General features: G+C 41.3%; 1 protein-coding gene across 1 annotated transcript in view; it reads left to right on the plus strand.

The window, feature by feature from the left end:
* The window catches only part of gria1a (glutamate receptor, ionotropic, AMPA 1a), a 69,079-nt gene extending 49,758 nt beyond the window's left edge, over positions 1-19,321 (plus strand). The window contains 7 exon segments of the mRNA XM_062394143.1: positions 3,278-3,476; positions 4,313-4,560; positions 8,066-8,180; positions 13,873-14,007; positions 15,931-16,092; positions 16,094-16,162; positions 16,165-19,321. Of these exon segments, the coding sequence (XP_062250127.1) occupies positions 3,278-3,476; positions 4,313-4,560; positions 8,066-8,180; positions 13,873-14,007; positions 15,931-16,092; positions 16,094-16,162; positions 16,165-16,233 (997 nt within the window). The 3' untranslated portion in view covers positions 16,234-19,321.
* The last annotated feature ends 1,573 nt before the right edge of the window (positions 19,322-20,894 follow it).

Consider the following 20,894-nt stretch of genomic DNA (forward strand, 5'->3'; position numbering starts at 1 on the left):
AAATGTTTTATCATCGCCTTAACAACACTATGAAATCACAGTGCTACTTGGAGGCTGTCCCTTACTGTAAGGAGACGGCTGAGTTAATGTCTCACCAAAGCACCGAGGTTGGCTCCTTGTGCCATAATGTTAAACAGAAACCAGTTCAAAAGGAAACAAATGGTGACAAACAGATCTGTGTCAGTCACTCTACTCGACCAGGGATGGAGGAGTGCTGCATGAGAACCAACACACCCCCACATACACACACACACTCTCACACAGCCCCCTTAGTTCTCCTCAGCATAGTCACACTGCAACTGGTGACCCGCTTTTACACACACACACCTATATCTAACACGCTTTCCTGAAGAGTTTGTGTAATCTTGTGTTTGTGTGTGTGTGTGTCTGTGTATTGGGTGCATCAGTGTCTTTGCCAAGGTGTAGGCCATTGTTGTCTTTGCAAAAAACAATCCCCTGTCAGCTCTGGAGCGCAGGAGGAGACAGGCGGGGAGCACAGCACGGACGTCATGGTGGAAGGAGAAGAGAGGAGAGAAGGGAGTGGGAGAAGGGAAGAGGAATGACCGATTGATTGGCGGAGGATTGGACAGCTCTTTACTGCCATCTCTAGCAGTCCAAGCTGGGAAGTTTGTTAGCCCCTGGTGGTGCTTTCCAGTTTTCTTTTCATCTCTGCTGCCATGTGTCTCTCTCCCTTCCTCTCTTTTTATCTCGCTCACTTATAGATGTGCAGCCGAACATAACACTCACTAACACCAACTGCATGGGGGGGGGCTCTTTGCCTCAGAAAGATTCATATCCGATCTAGTTGTTTCGACTTCTATCAAGCGTCAGCTGAGATGAATAATTGCCTTTTCTTATATTGTTGTAGATGACAACATCGGCATCCGATAAATGTAATCTTCTTCTCGACAGAGAGTTAATTGGCCACTTTTTCAGCAGCTGAAACATGAACACTTTCTGCTGTTCATTTGTCATACGTGACTATAAACATGCTCCATGGTCTGCAAAAACTTCTGGATGTGACCGTGTACATGTTTTTTTACGGTAGGGATGGTGTTCGATGTGTTTCACGTTATTGTATTACTTTGTATTACATCCAGACCACAGAGATTGGACTATGCTCTAAGGGCGAAGTGCTTTCACCATGTGTTCTGTCACTGCTCTGTCACATAGGCCTTCATTAAACCTGCCATCACTCCTTTTCCTTTTTGTGGTTGGAAGGTGACATTTTCACCTCACTGGTGTACTGCAGCCGCAGAAGCGTAGGTAAAAAACGCTCAGTAGAAACAATACTGATTCGACTAAATCAGACTAAATAAATCCCTTGTTCTGAACGCATGTTAGCACAATGCGAAATTGTAGTTACACTGCGACAGGTCACAGAGTTCGATGAGTCACAGATTGTGGAACACTGGGGGGAGGCTGAGAGAGAGCACTCGTCTCTCACAAGTTCTGTGTCTTGATGGACAATAGTTAATCAAGTAAGTTGTCGCTCTCCCCCAATGACGCATTTTAACGTTGACCTCGGTGACATGTATTCATACTACGGAGTGTTCCACTTAAAACAGTCGGCCAAGTTCAACAACTGTGTAGGAGTGAGAGCATGTGGGTTGACGTGTACAGTTCTTCATTTCCAGATGCCTAGTGTCAGAAAGAGCAGTAAGAGATATGTAAGGAGGGATTTGACGGATGTGTACTTAATTCATTAGGTACACCCAGCTATTATAGTGCAGCTCAATACAACACGTATAATAAATCCTCCTTCAAGAAGGTTGCAATGTTCACTGTAGGTTTAAACTGAGTTAAAGATAATTTTAGAAGATGTGAGCTGTGTAGCTGTTGAACTACATTGCATTATGTTTTGGGGTGTTGCTGTTATTTTGTCCAGTAAAACCAATGAGAGAAGGCTGAACCACCGACTTACCCTTTTGTTTAATGGGATGCAGAAGCAAAGCAACACAAAGTGCAGATACAAAATGATCGTAGAGTGAAATCGGAAATATTACAATGAAAAACAATTATTATAATTTGGATGAAACAGGCATGATGGTATGATTCTTGACCAGTTTCAGCATAATATGTATATAGGTAGTTTGGATATTTGGTAATGTGCTATTCTTGTTTACAACCTAAAGAGGTAAGGATATTGTTTACCACTATAGACCTCATGTATGGATGATGAGGCTTCTTTGTTTACACATATATGTATACATGATACCAGTGCTGTCTGTGTGACACGTTAGAGAACCAACCACTTGCTCATGATTTCACTGAGCTTGTTGGAAATACATGTTGTTTTTCTCACTTCACAGTCGAAGTTTAACCTCACCCACACCCATTTGAGCAGTGATGAGTGAACAAGTCAAAATACACACACACACACACACACACACACACACCCTGCAGACAGCTCTGCATTCTCCCGACAGATTTTCAAAGCCTCGGCATCCATTCTGTGTTTGCTTTCCACTTGCTCCCTGGCTGCTCTTTCATCATCCACCCGTCATCTGAAAAGCATCTTAAATGCTTTTTTTTTTTACTCTCCGCACTTAATCTTGCCTTCGTGTTCACGCTCATGTTGGCTTGACGGTACAAAGGTGAATCATGAAAGCCTTTTTTTGGTTTCAGATTTGTGTCATTTTCACTGCGTAAGCCGCACCACACTTGTCAGGGGTCCAAATATGTAAGGCAACATGATTTCTGCTGTTCCTCTTCTCGCCGGCTTCTCTTGAGGTGAAGAGACGTGCAGAGAGGAAAGACAGGGATTTGACTCAGGGGAGTTTGCGCAAAGAACCTTTTTTTTTATTAAGTGCAATTAGGAGCAGTGGCTAAGTGTTCTCCACTGCCTATTAATCCTCAACATAATACGCATGGTTGCACGAAACATATTGGCAAATTTCTTTAAGTGAGATTAATTTGGCCGGCAAGAAGCTGAGTGGGCCTTTGTGGAACTGGTTATCTGTCCTTAGCACATTGGACTAAGCTCTCCAAGTGGTATGAAGGGTGTGTGAGTGCGGAGGGAGTGTGACGCAATGTAGGTCATGTGGCTGGTGTGAACATCACACACTTCTTAGATCGATTTCCTTGATTGTGAGCAAAAACTTGGCCAGGAAGAAAAAGACTGACGCTGTTTATTTACCAGGTCACCATATTTGTCAGGAATGAAAAGACCACACGGAGAAATTGTATGAATTAAAGTGTGTGATTGTGTGAACATGCTGGGTCTTTTATGTGTCTATTCCTGTCCAAACCAAACATCCTGCCCCTCTGTCGTCAGCTCTCTGTCGGGCCGCATCGTCGGAGGCGTGTGGTGGTTCTTCACCCTTATCATCATCTCGTCCTACACTGCCAACTTGGCCGCCTTCCTGACAGTGGAGAGGATGGTGTCTCCTATAGAGAGTGCCGAGGATTTGGCCAAGCAGACGGAGATCGCCTATGGAACGCTGGATGCCGGCTCCACCAAAGAATTCTTCAGGGTGAGAAGCAAAACACAGACTCAAACCTGCATGTTCAGTGCTCAAAATTACAAACTGAAATGCTGGATTACATACGTTCATAATATACGTGCATAATTTCCGGTGATTCCCTCGTAATAGACTGTATTTATAAAACGGCTTTTGAGACTTATCAACCACTAAAAGCCCTTCATAGTACAAGTCTGTTCACACATTCATGCACACATTCTGCGCTACTATATGCAGCGCTACTTTTTGCTTTTGTCGGCACAACCGTCACAGGCAAGCCGGGGTTTAGGACACACTGTACCACCGAGCTTCTGGTTAGTGTCGACCCTTTCTAATATGTCTGGGCAATGAATAACTATCCCAATGTAAATGTAATCAGTAGTAATAAAGCAAAGGTTTTTGATATATATTTATAGAATGCACAAACACTGTGAGGAGCTATAACACATGATGTTCATCAAGTGAAAAAAACACAAATTTCACTCAGGGGCAAAGAAATCTGTATTTTACATTTTTTTAAATTATGTGACAGTTACTGTGATAATTATTAAGATCAACAAATATGAAAATGTTATCGTTGGCCCTTTCATCCAGGGTTAACCCTCTGAGCCGCAGCCAGCCCCATGTGTGCTGAATCCAGCTTGGGAAAGTTCCTGCCTTTAACAATGAATTGTACAACTGTATATACACATTACTACAGAAATACATCTATTCAGTGACCGTAAATACAATCAGAAATGGGGTTTTATTTAAAAAAGGGTAATATTATTTTATTCAATAGTTTACAGTTCTGATGCTGCTTCTTTCTCTATCTTCCTATCTCACTGGTTTCACCTTGTGGTTTTCAGAGGTCTAAGATCGCCGTGTTTGAGAAGATGTGGTCCTACATGAAGGCGGCTGACCCGTCCGTGTTCGTCAAGACCACGGACGAGGGCGTGATGAGGGTCAGGAAGTCCAAGGGCAAGTACGCCTACCTGCTGGAGTCCACGATGAACGAGTACATAGAGCAGAGGAAACCCTGCGACACCATGAAGGTGGGGGGGAACCTGGACTCTAAAGGTTACGGCATCGCCACGCCCAAGGGCTCTCCTCTCAGGTAACTACGCCCCGGCCACCGCGGCGTGGCTGGAGGCCATCCAGCTCATGCATGGCCGTCATCTGTCACCCTGTCATTTGTTCTCAGAGCTTGCTTCTCGTTGCATCTTGGATTGATGAGTTCCTCCTTTGTGTGACATTTCATGCATTTTGATTTATTCATGCTTCGTTAATTATCTTATAACATGTCCATATTACAATTTTAGTTCCTTAGACTGCTACATAGCATGGAATGCATGCCCTTACTTTAACAATACTGCATCCAACTTTTGTTCATAGTTTGCACTCATCACACAGACATCTACATCGTCTTCCAGTCCATCTGCACCACTGAAGATCATCCATGTTTGTTTCTGCTCATGTGTGTATGCACCCAGCCTGTTAGAAGCTGACTTTTGAGCTCTGGCAGAAGTGGGAAGTAGGACAATGAGATGTCTCACTCTTGTTTTATCTTGCCCTTTATGTATACTCTTCTTTATGAGTCTTCTGTAAACCTGTAGTATCACGTAAAGACACACACGCTAAATGTAAATGTATGTGTCAGAGGCTCTGTTCAGTCCTGGTATCAGAATGTGTCTCCTGAGAACAGTTGTGATCAGATCTCACTTCCCCGCTCTATATGCAAATGTATGTCATTTGTTTTGGAGAAGACAGAATTACGTTCGAATTACGTCTTGCCCAGTATGAGTTTAAAGATTTATCCTGTGTGTAACATAGTCTGCACAGGCAAGAGAGAGAGAGAGAGAGAGAGAGAGAGAGAGAGAGGTCAGGAGGGGCTGAAAATAAGGTAGCAATCGTTATATATATCAGTGTTCAGGGCGATGCCAACAAACAAATCACTGTATGGCCACTGAGAAGAGTAACATTATGCTTCAAAGTGAAACCGTCGCCGGTCACAGGACATCAACTGAGTAGACTCTCCACTCTCCACCAGGTCTGAACCAGGGTCATAGAAGAGCAGGGACCCAGGAGCAGGAATCACAGCTGGAGTGTTTATGGCTACATCTCATATGGCTACTTTCCCACTCAGGCCAGGGTTCACACCTTGAATTTGAAGTCAGCTGAGTTGAATTAATATTTGCAATGTGATAATTGCTGTAATGAATGATAATTCATACTTGATGCACTTCTGCCGCCGATGTCCAAGAGCAGCAGCTGCCATTTCACATTACATCACAACACCTTAACCAACGTCTGATTCCGAAGTTCTCCTGCTCTGACAGAGAGAGGGAGAGAGAGAGTGCACAGACGCTGGTGGCATCTGAAGCTTTTAATCTGTCTCTAATAGGCCTCATTCATTTTAATGAAAGGAGCCATATGGGGAAGTTTCACTCAGAGTTGCTGAGGATTCATTCGGGGTTCCACCTTGGTTGACAGCCAAAGGTCAGAACACCAAGAACGAGAAATGTTTCCCATGTTTACGCAGAGGCTCCTTATAAAATTCCTACAAATTGGATTTCATGCAGCGAGTTAAGTGTGGTTTTAGTAATGAGACAAGTGAAATCAATCTGCTCCCAGGTCAGATTGGTCTAAACCTACAATGTACCAATGGGATGCAGTGTTTAATTGCAGAAGATGTCCGTATCACCTCCCTCTTTCTGTTACTTAGCATTCATGTGCTGTACCTGGGCTGCTACTTGGCCCATTCACAGATGTCTGACACTGAGTTTCATTGACAGATGACAAACACGTCAGATTTTTGTTTTTAAAGGACGGGAAAGGGATTCATTCAAATGTTTTTACTGTTGAAGTAGAAGTTTTATTTGTCCGGCTCACCCAGAATCAGACATGAGTGAATGTGCTGTGAATTCAGAGAGTTGGATTCAGTTATACCTGCAAGGCATCGTTAATACATACAAGTGCTGCATATAAGAGAAGCACCAATCTGACTGTTTCTCTCCAGATGCTCATGAATATACCTAAAGCAGTGCAAGTTGACTGTGCTTTAACAACAGCTACACTTATCACATGAGTTTTTGCTAATGTCACGACTCTGCAGCCACATTCAAATTGATTTATTATTCACAAGTGCAGAGTAACCAGTGCTAGAAAGTAAATAATCTAATGATAGAATAGTAAACCATCAGAGTTTTTGAGTACTACTTACTTTTGATACTTAATCTAAAATAATGGTTTTACTTGCATACTTTTACGTGAGTAACATTTTCAATGCAGTACCTTCACATCAGTAAAAGATCTGAATGCTTTAATAATAAAAATGTAACGTATCAAAATTAGTTCACTGCAGCAATCGAATGGAGTAGTATAGATAATTGCACATTGTATATATAATGCAGATCTGTCACTTGATACTGAGCCCAAAGATCTAAGCGCACTACTGTATATATTTATATTTTCATATTTTATTTATTCTTTTGCAGTGCTGGTCTAACTGAAACTAACGCTTTGGAAACAAAGATACTCAAATGACATAACTTTTCATTCTACAGGACTTTCTTCAAAGAGCTCTTCATCTATCCACCCCCAGACATGCTTGACTGTTTCCCCCCATTCCACCTCACACACATTAACCAGCGACCTGCAGGTCTCCAGTTCATTCATGTCCACACACTTTGACTTCTTTCTTTCCATCTGAGTCCACTGGCCGAGAAAGAATTCAGAGGTTTTACCAGCTCCGAGGATACATGTGTTACCTAAGGCTGTGTCATGCACTCAAGGTTTGGGGGATAAAGACTCTTCTCCACTCATCTGATGGTGTGAAAGGCAGAATGTCACCTAAATAAAATGTTGCTGTACCGATTGACTGATTTGAGGGAAAAGATAAATCTTGAAGAGGCTCTTATCTATACTTATTTTATGCAAATTTTGGGATTGCAGATTCTGCCTTTCTGTGATTTGCGAATGAAGAGAGTCTTTGTTCCTGGGCAGTCAGCTAAAGGAGATGCACACACGCTCACCAGAGAGAGAGAGAACATTATTTGAGGAGATGTTTTGGATGATGAGGATGTACAGGTGGTTTCAGGACGTCACCTGTAGCTGGACACACAGTTTCCTTTCAGCCAGATACCAGAGACATAACTCTGGTGTGGAAGTGAAACGTTTAAAGCCTCATTCGTCTTTGCTGATGGCTCTAAATTAATCAAGTGGGGCTTCCACATGTACGAGGATGCCGTTAGGGGTTGAATATTGATAGGTTAGTTACCATGGAAATCTGTATGCTGGTGCCACTGAAAGGAAATTACCATCTGTGGACAGAATTCAGGATCCAAATCATCTCCATTCATAGTGTCTGCTCTGTCTCCCTCTGAGGCCCTTGCTTGGTAAAACCTGACTCTACTACGGTATGGGTGCTCAGCATTTCAGCCCCAACTAACATATTTGCATCTGAAGCCAGTACTCCTGCTTCATATCAGTAGTTACATGCAGGAGGGTCTCGAATAGTCAAGTCAGTGTTACCATAATCACCACCACCATACGACCAATCTTCTTTTATATCTGTCCCATAGAGTGTCTCCTAATGGCTATTGTTTGATATCATTTTCAAGAAACCCAGTAAACTTGGCAGTGTTAAAACTGAACGAGCAGGGCCTCTTGGACAAATTGAAAAACAAGTGGTGGTACGACAAGGGCGAGTGCGGCAGCGGGGGCGGGGACTCCAAGGTCAGAGCCAGTATGATAAACCCTGCGGGTAACCCGCCACCACTGGGAGTGGAGGCGGGGACTGTGGGGAGACGGGGTAACCGGCAGGCCCACGCTGTGCTTCCACTCTGGCAACGCTGACCTCTCTGTGGCGTGGGGAAAAGCAGAGGAGCTGTGGCGAGTGTGGGGATGTAGTGGCTGAATTTGAAATCCAGAGGAAACTTTTGGATCATCTCCTTTGCTGAAACAACTAATATTTCAAATTGATCAAAGTCTAAAAATAAACCAGTCCCCCATGCTTGATGATATATAAGACCACATATCACATTTAGTGACTTTTTTTTGGAATTTTTCTCTTGTTAAATGAAATTGTAATTCTGTCAAGAAAAGATTGTTAAATATAACTAATTCAAGTTGCAGGGATAAGCAGTGTGCCGGTTACCCAAAGTGATATAGTAATACACATCTACTGCCCTAGGGAGCAAGCCAACAAAGATAGATGGAGTATTAATGCATATCACTTTAACTTTGATGTTTCTAATGTTTTTTATGCTTCATGTGTATGTGTGTGCGTGGGTATGTGGTGTGTGTGTGTGCAAAGTGTTTTATATATATTTATATATAAGCTCAAAGCATTAACGTGTGTATGTTTTTGCTGCTTTATGTTTCTGAATTAATAACATAAAATAACATGGTATAATATGTTATTTATGTTATTTCCCTTATGGTTGGAAGAATCCCAGTAAACCTAGCGGTGTTGAAACTCAATGAGCAAGCCGTCTTAGACAAACTGAAAAACAAATGGTGGTACGATAAAGGGGAGTGTGGCAGCAAGGACTCCGCAAGAAAGGTTAGTCTCCAACCCAAACCTGTCACCTCACAGCACCTCCTATAGCACAACCCTGCCCTGATCCTAGAATAGTCCAAAGTCCTGCCCCAAGCCCCCATCACACTGAGCAATGCTCCCCATGTGACTATGAGAGCACCACCATACTGGCGCGGATATAAGACAACCCCAGGTTTTATCACATCAATTATTGTCAGAGTGTTAGATTTTAAGATAGAGTGTGTTATCTTTAATTAAAAGAAAAAAAAATCGACAAATTTGCCACTTTTTTCTCAAGTTATGCACAGTACATTTTGTATTTACTGGTTCAAATAGTTAAATTAAACTCTATGCATTCAGCCAATTGTATCACAAATGTAAGGTTTTGTTAAATTAGTTTTTTATTTTTTAATTTAAGCAGCGTTTTATTAGTTTTTTTTCCTATACATTTTGTTTTTTTAAATGGCTTCGGCCTTATACAAATGTTTGGGGTTGATCAGTTCAGATAATACACAGCTTTTTCAGCATTACTAAAACAAGCTGGCTAAATGCAGCTTGAAGTAACATTTCTGTAACGCACAGTATTAAAAGAGAATATTTTCTATTGTATATGTAACATTTTAGTCCTCTTATGCCACATCTCTAACTGTTACAATTGTGTATTTCCCAATAAGCGTTGTCTTATATTCGGGCCAGTACTCTGGTTCTCAGGTGTCTATTTCTTCTCACTGATGAGCTTGTGTTGTCAGAGATTTAATGTTCGTTACCAGAGTGTACATTAATATTGTGTGTTTTAACTGTTATTCAAGCTGTCATACGCATAGAGAGTACATTTAAAATATAAGTAGAATAAATCTTGTTGGGACAGATTGTCCGAGTGCCCCCCAAGACACACAGATGCATACCCACATTGTTATGATGACCTTGAGTTTGTACTGTAGATTAAATATAAATCACTCTGAAAGCAATTTGTTAGAATAAATCTCCCTCCCATGGAGAAAGAAAAAAGGCAGGAGGACACAGGGTGAGACGGATGATGAGATGAAGCCGTTGGACTTAACTGAAGCCCTGGAACACGTTGAGCAGTGGCTTTTGGTCTCTGGCTCTAAGACAAATTCTTCCCCCAACTCTCACTGAAGAGTGTGCATGTATTGATGCCATCCCTGTGAGTCTGCTAGATTGCCCTCCCCTCCAAGTCACACAGTCTGCTACTGTGCTTGCATGACTTCGTGGTGGATCCACTGTCTCATGAAGCAGCTCCCACCAACAGAAAAGCTCTTGCTCTTTGGCTCAGCTTCCTCTGTATGTCTTTGTAATGTCAGCTGGCCTCCTGATCTGTCAGCACTTTTCCTTAGCCCTGCTCATATTTCCATATAGTTTTAGTGCAGGACTGTCAAACTGTGTGCTATGACGGGCTTTGTCTCTGGAGAAAATATGACAAATGACCTGAAGAGGACTTTTTGAAATCTTAGCACAGTTTAAAGCTCATATAAAGGCAATCCGTGATTTTAGCATTTATCAGAATAGGTTTTCAGCGGCCAAGAAAATACATTTTACACACAGTAAATACAGTCAGTCTTTATTTAAAGCAAGACTGTGACACTTTTTACATTAAAATAGCAGCTTCAGAATGAGTTAGACGTTCCACTGTCTTGAAATGGGGTGGATGGAGCTGCTTTCATTGCCAATCCTCACCCTGTACACCCGTCCTTTCTCTACATGTAACTTTGGTGAGTGGGCAGGATCTCTTCTTATTAGTGCGTTACTGACTGTCGCAGCATAAAAACACATGAATAAATCAGAATCCATCCAGAAAGTAAAGAGTCATGCTGGGCTGCAGATCAGTTAAAAATACTTTGAAGTCATTACAACCCAGCGTTCATCTCATATACTCTGCAAGGGAACTTTTTAAATGAAGCCAGGGATCCATGAAGAATATCCTCCAATATAAGTCCAAATAATTATCACATTTTGTAGTAGAGGGCGCTGTTACTCAGCTAAAACTACATAGTGTTGCTTTAAGGCAGTTTACTTCAAAATTTCAAATCCCTGCAAATGCTTGATCACCTTCTTACCGAGAGTCCAAAAAGAATATTGATATGTGTCTGTGTGCTAGCCAGATACATGGTTAGCACATAGAGCTAGTTAGATTGCTTAATTTTAAACAGAGAAGCAGCTAGCTAGGTCAAGGGGTAGCGAAATCCACCTGGCATCGCTTTTAAAGCTCATGTTTTATCTAATTAGTTATATTTGTGCAAAAATATCACGAAAATAGTCTCTATGGTATCTATCTTCTCAATTTACTTTTTAAGAAAGCTAACAGAGGGGTCAATAAAAGAGGAGTGTATTAAATTTGGTTGGTTTTATTTTTATTTATATATATTTTTTGGAAGCTTTGTACAGCTCCAGGTGAAGAACATCATTTTAACCTTGGAGGAAGAATAGTCTTTGGAAATCTCTGCAGACTCCCCAGCGATAGCACACAGTTTGACAAGCATACACGCCCTAGTAGAAAACCATTACTCATGTCACATAATCCAACTTCATTTAACAGGGTTGTAAATGTATTCCAATGCAAATTTATCTTAGTGAATGGACACACAAAGGCTTGAATTTAAGTGTTGGCTGGGTATCACTGATAACCGATGTTACCTGCAAGATTAAATCCATATCAAAGCATAATAAAGTGTAATCATCCTAACAAAATAGCTTTTATTGTGCCATTGATTTCCTCAATTGACTCAAAGGTATTCCCCAAACAGATTTACAGGAAATAACATTCCCATTAGTTCTCATTGCTCCATGATGCTAGTTAGGTTGACTGATTTAAATCCTAATCTTAATGATTCCACTTCATTACTATTCTATAAATAGGTCTGAGCCATGCAGTAGAGAACAATGTAATAAAGAAAAGTCCAACTGAAGACTTGTTTGTGCTGTAGCTGCATGAATGCATGGTGCATTAATGCACTTTCCCACCTGTTCCCTCACAAAATGCAATAATTTGACAGCAATTTTGTGTAAAATGTTTAGAAATGTATAAGCAAGTTTTGAAAAAAATCTAGATCAAGGTATTTTTTTAAATATCTATAGGGCCTGTCTCACAAAGCAACATCTCTTTGAATCAGTGTCTGGTTTTGTGAATCTAATCTTACTCTGGTGATTCTGGCCAACTGTCTTGGAAAACTGGAGAGCACACAGATCACATATTATGAAATTAAAAGGATGAATAATGAATAATTATGAGGGGGGGAAAAAACTGAAAATCAAAATGTTTCCCAGTGTTGTGGCTCACCGCAGGAGTCTGCTTTCTTAGATTAAAATTGACTTGATGATGGTCTGTGACCAAAATGTAGCTTGGATAAATCACCGGAAGCAAATTTTCATTTGCATCTTCTCTTTTAATAAAAAAAAGGCTGATTTCTCCTCGTCATTAAGGCGCAGTCAGAATGGTTCTGATTTTTCCGACAGTGTCATCAAGGAAGTCGACTTGTATTCTCGGTTTCTGCTGTGATGGAAAATGAGTCCAACAGTCTACGTTCAATCAGAAAGAACATAGGTGCAATAACATTAATATGCAGCAGCAGACTCAACTCTATTCGTGGCTTTTCTCACTCCCCACTGTACTTGCTGTTCTGTGAGAACTTTTTTTTTTCTTTTTTTTTTCGGAAAGGTAGATAGCTAGCTGTGCTGCAATTATTAATGAGAGGTTTTTTTTCCATTCCCATGGTGACATGTATCAAAAGATGAGTGGGTATTCCCAGTATTCATGTTAAATGATGTTTTGACCTATAATTAGGCCCTGCAGTGATTATCAGGCCGTATCGTCGTACATTTAATGAGCCCTCTGACAGTTGACACCATTTTCTATCTCTGCTTTAACATACTGTCAAACTATCTTTGAGTCCATTTACTACCTTTTTTTCTAACCTGCTATCGTGCGGACAGCGAAACTTGACAGTTTGAGTCTTTAATTTATGTCTGATATACTAATAGCAAATTGTAGAGCACAACTGGAAAACAAATCTTCAAAATACAAAAATACAGAAAGAAGTGCATAAATATTAATGCTCATAATTAAAGAAATAACAGAGCTAAAATAAAAAAAATCTACCTGTTGGCAAACGCTCTGCCCCCCCGTAGTTGTCAGCCTAGATTCAGATGTGACAGCAAACCCTCACCCAAAGATCGCATGCTGCACAGAGGTAAATAGGGGATTACAAGATCAGAGTACAAATACAAACTGGGAATCAATATCTGTTATTGCTGTTACTTCCAGCTAAAAAACCAGCCTGTAAAATAAATTATCTGAGTAATGAAACAAAGTCATGTCACCAGTTTATATAAAAGTTATATAGGCTGTGACTACTTGTCAGTTTAACGTGAGTGTGTTTTTGTCTAGTTTGGCACCTGTTGGATTGTTGACTCATTTTGTCCTCACAGTCAATACATTTTCACTCATAGGCCTGATAAAAAACTTTTTCCCATTTCAATTTATTTTGTTAGTGAGATTGAAAAGGAGTTCTATTATACAAGTTATCCAGGTAACACAATAAACTGAACTTTGTGAGACAGGCCACTAACCTGGGTTTTTTATTGTTAATGTGTTATTTTGTGTTTTATATATGTGTCTTGTTTTCTGGTCATGTCCTTTATATGTACAGTATGTACTTGTACAGCTGTGTGTGCGTGTGTTTGTGTGAGAGAGTGAGTTTATATAAATACTGTAAATGAGTCCTTGTAGCAGTGATTCTTGTTTGTGAAGTTAATGTTTGTCTGTAAAAATGTGTGTGTCACGTGTGTGTATCTGTCAAGTCTTTGGTGTCCCTACATTTCGGCTACGACTTCTCATCTCTCGGCCCTGCTCTCTCTTCCTCACCCCCACAGGACAAGACGAGCGCTCTGAGCCTCAGCAACGTGGCGGGAGTCTTCTACATCCTGATCGGCGGCCTGGGCCTGGCCATGCTGGTGGCGCTGGTGGAGTTCTGCTACAAGTCCAGGACCGAGTCGCGCCGAATGAAGGTGTCAACTGCGCGGGCCGCTGCCGCCTCAGCCGCTCAGGCCTTTCACTGCTCAGCATTAGACAGTGGTGCTAGCGCCCCCTACACTGAGCTGCAGAGCTACGGCCTGTACGCCAACAACACTGTTAAGATATAAGAGCAGAGCACAGCCACGGGGTAGGAAACGCTGTGATCAAGGCATAATGATGATGATGATGATGATGATGATGACATCCGCCTATTCACACCCCTGCCCATCTAACCTGTTATCACAGTAGGGCCTCTCAAGGCTTCCACCGCAGTGCAAACGCTCTCCTGTACCTCTTTCTACCTCTGACGCTCCCTTGCTCAGTCTTTATGTCACTGACCTGCAGTGTTGTCGAATCACTCAGGTTTAAATTGCCCTTATGCCCAGTTTTTTCTTCATGTTCTTTTCCTGTTTTAGTTTTGCAAGATTGTTAAAATAAACCATTTTCCTTTACTAAATCTTTTAATTTAGCTTTCGGGGTCATAAAAGAAGACTTTCCTCTCTGATATATATCCTCAAATCATCTCAATATGCAGTTTATTTTGTTGGACAATCATAGTGAAATTATTTCAACATTGTCTAACCCAGCACACTTTTCTATTTAATTTTACCAAAATGTTCATCTCAGGCCTCTAGTTAAATAATATTTCTAATAATCTTGTGGCTCGCATTACAAAATGAGGAAATGTATCCGTTCATCGTGGGTATAAAGGCAATTTGAATCGCAGTGGTATCATCAATCTACTTCTGTCGCTCTGAGCAAACCTCTCCGCTGCTCCTTCTCTTCTTTTTGCTGACTGTCTTGCAAACGCAGGGCCCATTGTGGTGAACATCCTTTATATGTATACCATAAGGCAGGCCTGCTGCGGCTAACATTTGTCCTATCACCGCTTTATAACCAAGAATAGTCTTAAAATGCAAAATGTTTGTATGTTCAGAAATCTCAAAATAACCTGTCGCGAAATACTTCTATTTGGTGACGTGAGGTTTCCCTTCCAGCGGCTGCAACATGCTGTTTGTCATCTCTGCCTCGTGGATCAATTTACAACAAGTTACCTTTGATTCATTCATCCAACATCAAAGCCACTCGATTATACTCTTCATGTAAACAGCAATAAAAAAGCACGGCAGGGCAAAAGCGAGGAGTGGTCTCCTACACAAGTATGTTTTAATCAGCCCACGGAGACACACCTGATCAGTATACTGATGAGATTGGCGAGGAGCTTATTAGTCCAGAGGTGCCTTTATGCTGTTTGGCTTGAAAGAAACAACAACTTCGTTCCAATTAGAGGGCGGCGTGATTCTCTGATACGCCTGCAGCGCCCCACTCACCGGTTGCTTCAGGTTGCCCTCGCTCTCCCCAATTTATTCAGCTATTGAGTAAAGGAGGTAGGCAGACACTTTGTGCACACGTACACACACACAAAAGCATCACACATCATTAAGATGGCTTTCGGGCTCAGTGGCTTTTATTGTTGCCAAACTAGAGAACGGACCTATTAAACCAATGAGTGAAGGCTCAGCCGCCCACACGTCGCTCTGCACCTCCTTTTGCAAATTAGCTGCATCGGCCAGCATTTAATTTCACTCAGGTCCAGATAAAGACGTAACAACTAGCACCCTATGACTCCCATCAGACCATCAGGCCTCTGAATCTTCTTGCTGTGCCAGCACCACATCCAGATAGGGACTCAACAGATGCTTGTGAGCATGTATTCATAGAATAAAGAGCAGAGAAATTGCATAATATTCTGCAGACTTATCTTTTTTGCTCTGTAGCTTCAAACCCTTCTAAAGTATCTCTGTGTGCTGCTAATTCTGTTAGATAAGCCGTCTCTGTGGCGATTAAGATTCCTCTAAGTAGAGATACATTGAAATCAGACCTGTAGACTAACTGTTAACTGTCTGTCTCCACAGCAATCCATCAACGACGCCATGCGCTGCTCCACCCTGACCAGGATGAGTGGCAACGGGAGCGGGGGCGAGAACGGGCGAATCCTTACCCACGACTTCCCCAAAACCGTTCAGACTCTGCCCTGCATGAGCCACACCGCCAGCATGGGTCTGGGGGCCTCCGGCATGTGATCATCACATGACTGTGCTGGCGGCGAGGAACGGGCAGGGTGGGGTTAAAGAAGAGCTCAAGACTCTTTAAGGACCTCGAAAATCATGGCTGTCCACGTTGACCCAACTATTCTCCCGGCTGTGTATGCGCTCTGACTCTTCAAAGACTTAACTTTACTGCCAAAATGCACTGTCGAACCGCTCCTGACGGACTATGAACAGAACAGAGACTTGTTTTTTTGTGGTTTTTTTTCCAAGAGTCGAAAAGAGATTCTAAAAGAAAAAGAAAGGAAATGCGCTGCAATAAAGACGAGGGGGCGCGTTTTTGAATTTTTTTACAGTGTTCATTTACTGTGTGTGTGGGGGAAAAAAAAGAACTTTATTCTTCAGTGTGACGCCTGCATTGTGCCATTTCGATGGAGCTGTTGACGTTAGACTGTGTGTGCAATATCCTCACCTCCACCGCTGACCTTGTACTACCTAGATGCTTTGAGACGGCTAATGGAACGTGTCTTTGCACAGATGTCGGCGGAGGAGGACAAACACTTGTGACTGCTGCCATGATTTGATATTGTTTTTTGGGACGTCTGCGCTCGCTCTCACGCTCACATTTACATGCTATGTTTTGGAAGGACAAAGTGCTCTGTGTAGCATAGCCCGTTTTTATGATATATATATATATAGTGTATGGTTTACACTGTTGAAGAAGCGCAAAGAGCTTTGTGGGTAGTTTGATTTGACTGCTCTTAGACTGAAGGTTGATGCCGTTTGACCAGGCTATGACAAACATGCATCGCTGCTACACCTCATCTAACATATCATGCCTTGTCTTTGTGCCATATGACCATTCTCACAGATGAACACAGATCCAATTTACGCCTGTTGCTGCGGGGTCGGTTTGACCTGCAGCTGGTGAGAGTTTCAGTATTTCATGATTGCAGAGCTCAGATTCAGACGCTCTGATCTTTGTGAGAAGGATGGGAGAAAACACACATTAGTCTTTGGTTCTGTACAGTACTGAGTGACCTTACACTGTAAATGTACTCTCGTGACATTCATAGCATATTCATCGATATATTTGCAGCACGTTAAAGAACAAAGATCGACAAAATCCAGATATTATCTGGAGAGAATATTCCTCCACCTACTGCAAAATCCGATGCTGCATAATTCACTCTGTCCTCTGATTTATTTTCAGCTGTATTCACTTTTAATGAAATGGGCAGCGCAGCTATTCACCCTCGATTAATTGAGAGTGGCACATCCCCATCAGATCGTGCACGGCCTATTAAAGGAGGGTTCGCCTCCTCTCACTGTTGCTAGCTATAGCGGAGGTGATGTCACAGTCAGAATCGTCCTTGTTCACAGCGAGTCAAGTGGTGGCTGCACAACTCTGGGTTGGCCCTTTCAGATCATGTGAGGTAAACAGGATTAGAGAGGCAGAGCCTGGACCATAGGCCCTTAAAGGAGAATTTCACCCCAAAACATTTCCACAGTGTGAACGAAATGACTCTTGATGTAATTTGCATTTGCAGGACTGTACGATTGGACACTGCCATTAATGACCTACAGCTAAAAAAACGTTTGATTTACAATTAAATTACACTTTTAAATAGAAAAAGAAATAAGCTGGCTTATTTTTTTCCTTATCCTTATTAGTGCTACTTAAAAACACCTGAAAATAATTGTTTTTCCTGAAAACCAGCGTCTTCCAGTGAATAATAAGTGATATCTGTGAAACGGTCAGGATTTAGAAATATATGTCTCAAAGTGTGATATATGTTTTTAGTAGAACCATATCAGGCTTGCAGTCGTTTATGTATAAGATGGATTTGCTGTTTGTATTTTTATAGGATTTGTTGACAGTAAAAAAAACTTTTCCTTTAAACTCAGCTGTGTCAAAGGTCAAAATTTTCGGAGAGTGAGACAAACCACTAACAGGTTTTTACAACACATCACAGCCAGATGCTATGTAAAGGTGACATTATGAACCTTCTTAGAACTCTCACTCCTCTCTGATTGCTTATTTATCTTTCACTCTCTCCACCTTCACAAATATTCCACAGCTAAATACAACTATTTCAGATACCGGTAGTATCACAAATATAGATTTTCTGATATATTTATACATATGAAGTAGGATGAGTAAAAGTGGGAATTAAATTATTCAAAAAAATACACAGTCGTCTTGAAATGCACCGAACATCATCGTCACACGGTGGATATGTGTTCAGAGGTGTGATTTGACTTCGAGGTGACATGAAGGTTGTTGCTCGACCTTCAACTGATGTGTGATTCCAGCGGTCAGCTCTGTACCATGAACAACACACTGTGGCTGACCCCTCGATTCACAGAAGCGGCCAAGTTCTGTACAAAGGCAGCACTCATCCTCTGCTTCCTCAACTGGCCGTCTTTTACTTTCTCTCCTCCTGTGAGTTTCTGCTTTGAAAAGTACCACATCGAAAGTACGGCTCCTCCCCCCCCCCCCCCCCCCAACTCGTCACAGAATCACAGAAAACGGGCAGTTCGAGTTTACTGAAATCATACATATCTCCACCTATTATGTATATAAAAGGCTTTTTTCCTCTTCACCTGGTGAAAACGTTCTCCTACAAACCATGCCTCAGTGTACCTGACTTAGTTACCTACTGCGTGAGTACTTTTTTCCTTTCCTCCGTCATCTACGCGTCTTCTTTTGCTGATGTTGTATTAATTAGGACACAGCACAGCTCTTCAGTGGAGGTTTTACCTTCAGAAAGATGTTTTATATGCCATAGAAAGATTTGTTTAAAAAAAGGATAAGAAAAAAAAAAGACTCAATGTTTGTATTATACAGAAGAAGCAGTTGGGGTGCCGGCTAAGTGTTCTACACTTGGACAAGTGTAAAAAAAAACACACACTGATGTTGAATAATCTGTGATGCTATAGTTTAATTTGTCCGTGTTTTTTAAGTGCTTGGGATTTAACACCATTTGAATAATTCTTTGTCGTTTTTTCTTTTCCACGGTATTTGACTATTGGAATCTTATCACAGTTTGTTGACCAGAGGCCTCATTGTTTTTTTTTTTTTTTATTTTACAAACGGGGTGTTGCGTAATTTCAAAATGAAAATTATGGTCAATAAATGGGTTGACACTTTAAAAGAATTTAAAGGATACAGATATTAGGAATCCAACTTTTGAGAACTTTTTTTTCTAACCAAAGTGTCCTAGAAGGAAGTCATCATGCTTTTGTAACCGAATAAAGGGGAAAAAACTATGTATTTGTTCATTTTTAATTCTTGAGGCCTTGGGCAAATGATATGTGATTTTAGATATTACAAGCAGCGAGGGATGAGGCACTTTCTGCGTCTGAAAGAAGAGCAGCGATCCAGATCATTTTCTCAGTACCCTGTACTCATGTTAAATAAAGGAAAATAACAGTGCTACATGAGCTGTGATATAATCGAAAAAGACCAATTTGTGTCGATTTAATGGTCCTCGTCAGGGTCTTACAAATCAGTGAGTCAAGACCAGACTTAATTAAGCGCCACCTTCACGCCACTCACGCTAATTTGCATATGCAGGCATACATGCCTTTATCAGACAGATAGCATGGCGAGATCGAAACAGAGAGATGACATGATAAGGTTCCTTTGCTTGGTGCATATTGGGAACGATAGACTATAAAGATCGACAGGATGACTGCTCCCCAAAACGTGAAGCCAAAGCATCTAGATCGCAAATATTTCTAGATAGAGAGACAGTTTGTGTTAGAGGTCACCACCAGTGGCTTGTGTGTGTTTTAGAAACTGACACAGTCATAGAAAGTCACATTTTGACAACAGAGCTATCTCTTTAGTATCCCTAGACCGCTGGGATCAGTATTGAGTTATAGGCCTATTACTCAATACTGTTCCCTGTGGTGTATTTGTATCTGACACATCCTTACATTGCGTATGTTACAATTTGTTTAACTACGCTCCACATTTGAATAGAAAGCAGTGGCAGGGAACATGATACATCTTACAGTGAGAAGCAGTAGCTTGTAGCAGCGGTAACACTAAACGAGGGAAAACACATAACTACCTCGACAGTAGAGGTGTAACGGTAGGCTACACAAAAAGCATGGTTTGGTATATAGTTCAATTTTGAACTATATCTCGAGCAGTGCTACCGAAACTGCTTACGCTTTGTTTTAAATTCAACACTAACCCATTGAGCAGACTATGGCTGTCATTCAGTCTGTAATACTGCTAGAACTGGCTGCTTATAAAAAAAGTACATCAAATAAATATACTTTAAGGTGAGGCCTTTAGAAAAAAACTACCTGTGCTTGAACTTTATTGTACTTCACAATAAAGCAGCTTTCAGGGCTCAGTTGCAGGACTCAATAACTTCCATCTTGAGTAAAACCTGTGTTCTCAACGTGGCTGAACATCCACTGCTCTAAACAGACCTGTGGTGTTGGTTATCGCTTTGGGGATTCAAACTGAGTTCCACACACGTGCAGAGGCTGCATTAGTTAACCTGCATGCTGAGCTGAAAGACTCGTACTGAAATGTTTTGGGTACTTATACATTTTAACACCATCACTCTACAGCTCGAGTTGGACATAAAAAATAAGATCATAAAATAGAAACAATTAACGCAGGTTAAAATCACTATTAACATGATTAATTTTGGCATTATACTCGTTCTGGTTATTATATTGGTAATATTAACATGTATAAAAGTTATACCCACTCTTAAAATACAAGACACTGGATTTCGACCAGCTGTGCCTCATCAATCCAAGAGCTCATATTAAAGATAGATGTGGTGTAGCAGACACAGCTT

The sequence above is a fragment of the Platichthys flesus genome, chromosome 8, assembly GCF_949316205.1.
Source record: "Platichthys flesus chromosome 8, fPlaFle2.1, whole genome shotgun sequence".
Lineage (NCBI taxonomy): Eukaryota > Metazoa > Chordata > Actinopteri > Pleuronectiformes > Pleuronectidae > Platichthys > Platichthys flesus.